At 46.8% G+C, this 8,089-nt stretch overlaps 1 protein-coding gene across 1 annotated transcript; it reads left to right on the forward strand.

Annotated features, from left to right (window-relative positions):
- Positions 1-447: 447 nt before the first annotated feature.
- LOC132709977 (uncharacterized) lies at positions 448-1,893 on the forward strand. Its single transcript, XM_060685157.2, has one exon. It carries the CDS (start codon positions 448-450, stop codon positions 1,321-1,323), a length of 876 nt encoding a protein of 291 aa, XP_060541140.2. The 3' UTR covers positions 1,324-1,893.
- Positions 1,894-8,089: the final 6,196 nt, after the last annotated feature.

An 8,089-nucleotide genomic window follows, 5' to 3' on the forward strand; every position in this document is an offset into this window, starting at 1 on the left:
CCTGCATGGTGAACTTTTTAAAATTACAACTTTGAAAGCATGACAACGTGCATGGAGACCCTTTTTCCAGCACTCCCTTCCTGATCCGAGTTAATGCAATACCCTGTGCTTTTATAATCCGATAGTAGGATCTTACAAAAAATATATATATAAAATATTCTATATATATAAATATAACATATACATATATATATATATATATTTATGATAAACCGAATAATCAGTTAAGCAATATATACACGCGCGTCAGGATTTTCTATCCAAGATTCAGGCATTTGCATGACCATCAACAGAACCAAGGGCTGGACCGCAAATCAAAATCGGTTTGTGTAACCTCCTCCTACCTCCTCTCGCAGGAGGTTCCCCCCTCCCCCCCGGCATCTATGCACTTTTTTCTTCTGGGGTGGGGGTGGGGTGGGAACGAGGGAGTTTACTGGAGCCTGTTGAATGTCGATCCGGGGTTGTTTGGATGGGAAGGCACCAGAAATGTTGGCTTGGGAGGAGGAGGAGGAGGAGGAGGAGGAGGAGGAGTTGGAGGAGAAGGAGTTGGAAGAGGAGTTGCAGGAGTTAGATCAGGAGGAGGAGGACATGGAGGAGGAGTTGCAGGAGGAGGACATGGAGGAGGAAGAGGAGGAGTTGGAAGAGTTGGAGGAGGAGGAGGAGGAGGAGTTGCAGGAGGAGTTGGAGGAGGAGGACATGGAGGAGGGAGAGGAGGAGTTGCAGGAGTTGGAGGAGGAGTTGCAGGAGGAATTGGAGGAGTTGGAGGAGGAGTTGGAGGAGGAGAAGTTGCAGGAGTTGCAGGAGGAGGAGTTGCAGCAGCAGGAGGAGGAGTTGCAGAAGTTGCAGGAGGAGTTGCAGGAGGAGTTAGAGGAGTTGGAGGAGGAGGAGTTGCAGGAGTTGGAGGAGGAGGAGTTGCAGGAGGAGGAGGAGGAGTTGCAGGAGGAGTTGGAGGAGAAGTTGCAGGAGGAATTGGAGGAGTTGGAGGAGGAGAGGTTGCAGGAGGAGGAGTTGGAGGAGTTGGAGGAGGAGGAGGAGGAGGAGACTGGCCCACTCAGGGGTAGATTTAGTGGAGCCTTTCTTCTTCGTCGCTGGTGGATTTTCCACGGCAGGCCACACGAGATGTGGAGAACCTCTGAAGTGGCCAAATGGGGGACACTGTTCCTGAAGATCTCGGCGCCTCCACTTCTGGCTGAGCCAACTCAATTCAATCCGTCACATCAGCAGAAGTCCAACCTTCCTCAACTTGGAGAATCCTCCCACGATCTGGACCCCTTCGACCCAACCGTCTTTCCTGCTGGCTTGAGGAATGCCGAGAGCGTTTGAGGTCCGGGCCTCTGGACCTCCGAACCAGGTTGAGGAAAGTTGCAGCATTGTATATACAAGATCCTAGGGGTGCCCCCTGATAACCATTTCGTTTGCCATCTTTAAGCCCGACGTAGCGGGGATCTGGCCAGGCTGGGGTGTTTCTTTTGCGTAACCGGAGGCTTTGATCATGTGACGGAGAATTCGGATCCCCTCCTGTCTTCCGGGCCGCCCGTCCCAAGTGGGGGGCAACGTTTAACCATTTCAAAACCGACAAAAACTAGCTATTGTGCCTTATTTCTCATCTGACTCTGTACCGACGTCGAACTTGCGAGCGGTTGGTTCATGTACTAACTGTGGCCGGACGAAAGAGACAATTGTCACACAATTCCCATGCTTTCTCGCCATGAATGTATCGTTGTGCCACAATGAATCAATTGTCAAACTGGAAAAGAAAAAAGAAAAAAAAAAACCTCAAAAACAAAACTGCTGATCAGAGTTTGTTTGTTAAGTCTGTCTCTAGCTCTTCTCAAATTTGTTATTCTTATTATTATCTTCATATTCATTAAACATGAAACTCGGTCAACTGAACATTCAAAAATGCATCACAAATACCATTGATTGGTGCTCATGGTTGATATGGGTTTATTGTTTATTATTATTATTATTATTGGTTAATCTTTAGTGAGATTCACAGCCTTTGAGGCTGGTTAATAGCTCAGCAGCTCGAGTCCTAACCAAGGACCTAGAAACTGTTAAGGTATCGTCGGAGGATGTAAGCTGTTCCGAGTAAGGTGGTTTTTTGTAGAGTCAAAATGTTCAAGTCCGGCAAATTTAGAATTTCTAAATAGCGGGGTAGCCCTTTGGGTATTGCTCCGAGGGCTCCAATTACAATCGGGACAACACACGATTTCTTTTTCCACAGTCGCTCAACTTCAATTTGCAAGTCCCGGTACTTTGTGATTTTTTTCTTGCTACTTATCTTCAATTCGTGCATCACCAGGTATTGCAATGTCAATGAACCATACTTTTTTTCTTTTCAACTATTGTTATGTCAGGTGTGTTGTGGACCAAGTGCCTGTCAGTCTGAATCCTAAAGTCCCACAAGATCTTGAGTTTCTCATTCTCTAAAACTTTCTCAATCTGATGTTCCCAGTGGTTTTTGCTGTACTCAAATCCAAACTTCTGGCACAATTTCCAGTGAATGATCTTAGCAACACGGTCATGGCGTTGTAGGTAGTCAGTTTGTGAAATTTTGCTGCACCCACTGATCAGGTGGTCGACTGTCTCATCTTTCTCATTGCAGAGGCGGCATTTGCTGTTGGTGGTAACATGTTGAATTTTTGCCTTCATGCAGTTTGTGGCTAGGGCTTGTTCTTGAGCTGCCAAAATAAAGCTTTCAGTTTCTTTTTCCAGTACTCCTGATCTTAACCAGTTCCAAGTTAGTTTCTGGTCAGCTTTGCCTTCAGTACTTTTCAAGTATTGGCCATGCAGAGCTTTGCTTTTCCAATTTTCATCTCGCTGCTCAATTACTTCTTTCTTATATTCTGCTTTTGTTTTAGTTGTCTTTAAAAGGCCTCCTACTATTATTATTATTATTATTATTATTATTATTATTATTATTATTATTTACACAAAAATGACAGTATACACAGCAAACAAGATAACCATGCTGGATTTCATATCCCAAATCACTAGTCGAACACTTCCCAAGCGTTTAGAACTGCATGATGTATCAGCGGATTATGCGGGCAGATCCCAGTAAAGTGGCCTTCTGCAGCTGACCAGTGATGATCTTGTCAGCGCCAATTGTTTTTAAGTGCTTGCCTAGGTCTTTAGGCACAGCATCCAGTGTGCCAAGTACCACTGGAACCACTTGCACTGGTTTATGCCAGAGTCTCTGCAGTTCTATTCTCAAATCCTGATATCTGGTGACTTTTTCAAGTTGTTTCTCGTCGATTCTGCTGTCACCAGATATGGCAATGTCGACGATCCACACTTTTTTTCTTCTCCACAATTGTGATATCCGGGGTATTGTGTTCCAAAACTTTGTCAGTCTGTATTCGGAAGTCCCACAGCAGTTTTGCATGCTCATTTTCAACCACTTTTTCAGGCTTATGATCCCACCAATTCTTTGCTACAGGCAAATAGTGATGGCAGAGGTTGCTTTTTCCTCCTCTATACGGGCTCCGCATTCGGAGTGAGGACCTTAGCTGGTGAAAGCAGTCTGTAGCACCTGGCTGAATTCCAAATTCTTAAAAGGTTCTGCAAAAAGCAATCAATTTCGATGTGTCTGGTGTAAGAGGTCATTCTGGCTTCTCCATAGCTGCTTTGGGGAGGGGAAAGAGGGGGGAGGAGGAGGAGGAGAAGCAGAAGCAGGAGGAGGAGGAGAAGCAGGAGGAGAAGCAGAAGGAGGAGGAGGAGGAGGAGAAGCAGAAGGAGGAGGAGGAGGAGGAGAAATAGAAGGAGGAGGAGAAGCAGGAGGAGGAGGAGGAGAAGCAGAAGGACGACAAGAAGGAGATGGAGGAGAAGCAGAAGGAGGAGGACGAGAAGGAGAAGGAGAAGCAGAAGCAGAAGAGGGAGAGGAAGAGGAGAAGCAGAAGGAGGACAAGAAGATGGAGGAGGAGGAGAAGCAGGAGGGGAAGCAGAAGAAGGAGGAGGAGGAGGAGGGGGAGGAAGAGAAACAGAAGGACAACGAGATGGAGGAGGAGGAGAAGCAGGAGGGGAAGCAGAAGGAAGAGGAGGAGGAGGACAAGGAGGACAAGGAGTAGGAGTAGGAGGACAATGAGAAGGAGATGGAGGAGAAGCAGGAGGAGGAGAAGCAGAAGGAGGAGGAGGACAAGAAGGAGAAGCAAAAGAAGAGGAGGAGAAGCAGAAGGAGGAGGAGAAAGAGGAGGAGGAGGAGGAGGACAATGAGAAGGAGAAGGAGATGGAGGAGAAGCAGGAGGAGGAGGAGGAGAATGTCAAAATGAATAGGATTTCCTCCTCCTCCTCCTCCTCCTCCTCCTCCTCCTCCTCCTCCTCCTCTTCCTCCTCCTCCTCCTCCTCCTCCTCCTCCTCCTCCTCCTCCTCCTCCTCCTCCGTATGGCTACCTATCCCATCTGCGTAACTCAGGATGGCTCACAACTCTTCCCTATCCTCAGATACGGTCTCAGCAGTTGGGAATGAAGGGAGACCTAGTCCCACATCTGGAGAGTGATGGGTTAAGAGGGGGGCAGGGGGCCACGTCCATCGCTTGGGGCTCTTCCTTTTCCTTCTATTACTTCTCCCAACACGCAGCGCCCCGATGCTGCGAAGCAATTCACAGAAATGACAAGGTATTTAAAAGAAGAGCCCCAAGATTTATGGGAAGACCAAGACGGTGGATTATGCATGGGCTTTTATTTTATTTTTTTTACGGAAAATTGTGTATGTGTGTTGCTTAAAATGTACGCGATAGACAGAGCACAATGTTCTATTTGTTACAGTCAAGGGACAGAACTGCTCAACTGCGCATTTATAATAAAAAAGGAATAAATCTTCCCCTTTATTTCTTCGCACAAAACTCAGGGTTCCCTCCCGCAAATTACCAAGCAGTTCAGCTGTGCTTTGCATCCTCACACATTAATTCTACACACTGATTATTTTTCATCACGTCGGTCAATCCGATGGGCGGGCAGGCTGCCTGGGAAATGGGATGATAGGCAGTCCTCGCCTTACGACGAAAATGGAGAGCGCAAAATTTCCCGTTGCTAAGCAAGACGGCTGTTAAGTGACTTCGGGGACGTCGCAACGGTCATAAGTGCGAAAAACGGTCATAAGCAGTGGTAGGATTCAGCTAGTTTGCACCAGTTCGGGAGAACCGGTTGTTAACTTTCTGAGAAGTTTGGCAAACTGGTTGTTGGAAGAAATCATTAGGGCCGAGAACCGGGTGTTAAATTACTTGAATCCCATCACTGGTCATAAGTCGCTTTTCCCAGCATCGTCGTCACTAAATGAACCGTTGTAAGGCGAGGACCACCTGCCACGTTTCTGAAGTCTGTTTCTGGGCCTGCCCCACCTATAGAGTTAACGACGTTAGCATCCGCACTGTTTGAGAATATTTTAGAGGCTCTGTAATCTATTTTTTTATTATTATTATTTCCACGTTTATCAATTTTATTTATTTGGCTGGCTTGTTTGTCCTTTATGCCGCTGCAGTTCTGGGAGATTCTGAGCGGGCGGCTTTTGTCTTCTTTCCGTGAAAAGAAATGAAAATAGCAAACCTTGTCACGGAAGGAACCGCGATCGATAACAAGCAAAGGGTTCTGCATTTTTGACGCTCGGTTGATGCCGTCGTATTTATTTGAACTTCGCTATGATCGATGAGTTTAGCATAATAACAAAGTCACGTCCAAGCCAAGCATGGCTTTTGCCTGAGAAAAATTGTGGTGTGTTGCAAAATATGGTGTGTGTGTGTGTGTGAGGCTGGCACAGTGGTTAGGGTGCAGTACTGCAGCTACTTCAGCTGACTGCTAGTTCAGCAGATCAGCGGATCAAATCTCACCGGCTCAAAGTTGACTCAGCCTTCCATCCTTCCAAGGACCCAGAGTGTTGGGGGCAATATTGTTCTGTCCCCGTCTCACACACGCACACAAACAGATAGCCAGGGGTTAAATAAAACTGGCAGACAACAAATTCTTTCGATAAGAGGATTAGCAGCAACCCAGTAGCTGCTTGCCAAGAACTTTACTCATAGAGGGAGGGGTTGTTCCTCCGATAGATAAACCCAAACAAGATACACACAGTTCAAGAATTGTCAAGTCCAGTCCGTATTAAATCCAAGGCAGATAACGTTGTTTCAAAGATACAATGTGACTCGCTAGTAGTTTGTTTTGTCCATCACAGAGTCTGAATGGCCACCTCACCTCCTTTTATCCCCTGTGGGGTGTGGTCCAGTGACTCAGCCTAATCTCTAGCACGCCTCCTCTTCTGCTGCGCGCGCCTGTCTCTCCGACGCTGGCGTGGATCCAGCCAAGACTTATCTCCGTCACTGTCCGACTGCAAGAAGATACCTGGCTCCTGGCCAATCTCTTCTCTTCAGGAGACACCTGAGGCATTGCCAGAGAGGAGGGTCCTGGAGAGGGAGGCCTGGCCAACTCCTCTCCTTCATGTTCGGAGCCTTCTCCCTCCGATAAGTCGGCCTCGGGGGTCGGAGTCACAACAAATATGCTATTTAGTATACTGTCTTTGGTGTAAGCCGCCCAGAGTCCTTGGAGAGTGGGCGGCATAGAAATATGAATAATAATAATAATAATATTTTGGGCCCAACTTCTCCCCTGATATCATATTGCTGATTTTTTTTTTACGGTGCTAAAAATAAAAATTAGAAGTGAGTTCACTTCTCGAGGCAAAAAACACACATACTATTTGCACCCTCAACGACTCTCGGCCCCAGATTAGGGGTGAAATGCTCCCGGTTCGGACCGGATCACCCGATCCGGTAGCGATGGCGGCGAGTGGTTCGGAGAACCGGTAGCAAAAATCCCTGCCCCTCTCCCCATGCCCAGCTGAGCCGCACGATCACCAGAGGCTTTTTTTTTTGTTTTAACTTTTAAAAGCATTTTTTCTACAACCTCTTCGGCCGAAAAAATGCTTTTAAAGTAATTAAAAAAAAAAAAAGCCTCTGATGATCGCGCGGCTCATCTGGGATCGTCAGAGGCTTCTAAAAGCATTTTTTTTCCTGCAACCTCTTCGGCCAAAATTGTCAACGACTACTTCAGCTTCAACCTCAATAATACGCGGGGCAAACAATCGATACAAACTCAAAAGTAAACCGCTCCAAACTCGATTGCAGAAAATACGACTTCAGCAAGAGCGGTCAACGCCTGGAATGCATGACCTGACTCTGTTGTTCACATCCTCAAAACCCTGCAACTTCAACCTTAAAACTGTCCACCGTGGACCTCACCCCATTCCTAAGAGGTCCGTAAAGGGGGCGTGCATAAGCGCACCAGCCTATCGTCCCTGTCCTACAGTCCCCATTTATTTGTATTCATTCCTTGTTCATGTCCATGTTTATACTTATCAGGGGTGGGTTCCACTTACCTTTACTACCGGTTTGCAACGGGAGCGTGCGTGCGTGCTTCAGCGCATGCGGAGCTCGTCAGTGATGACGTCGGGACGGTAGGCGGAGCCTCCTGCTGCCATTACTACCGGTTCGCAAGAACCGGACTGAACCGGGACCAACTCACCACTGATACCTATACCTGTTATCTTGTACATGTTCGACAAACTGAATAAAATAAAATAAAAATAAATTCATTGCCGGGAACTGGCTATTCATCCTGCGCTTTCTTTTTGAAGTTTTAGCATTTCCGAATGCCGCTGGTTTCTCTCTCTGGCCTTCGGATGGTGGTTTACGACGACGTTCCATTTCCGGATCCAACCTAATCAGGGACCCAGCCAACTTCTGCCCTTGGGAACGGCCATGGGAGTAGAAACCTATTCTTTTGTGGATTTATTTCTGTACGTTTCTCAGCCACCCCATCAACGGCTCTAGGCAGCTCCCCATAAAATATAAACCACTAATGATAAAAGCAGAATATTCCAGTGCAAAGCCGTCAAGCTGAAATTCAGAGGCATATATCAAAAAAAAATCTATCTTCCAAAAACAAGGGAGGGAAATAATAATCACTTAACCAGGTATGCATTTCTGCAAAGAACATGCTTCCGAGCATGTGCAGAGTGCTGTTTTATCTTCCTGACTGAGGCTCGGTTGTTTTATGTTATGGGGCGGGGGGCTGTCTTGCAAAAAAAACAACTCTTC

Source organism: Pantherophis guttatus, chromosome 17 (genome assembly GCF_059756535.1).
Source record: "Pantherophis guttatus breed Tessera chromosome 17, ASM5975653v1, whole genome shotgun sequence".
NCBI lineage: Eukaryota > Metazoa > Chordata > Lepidosauria > Squamata > Colubridae > Pantherophis > Pantherophis guttatus.

What these genes read in the sequence shown, in the direction of transcription:
- LOC132709977 (XM_060685157.2), top strand. Translation starts at nt 448, where the DNA reads ATGTCGATCCGGGGTTGTTTGGATGGGAAGGCACCAGAAATGTTGGCT.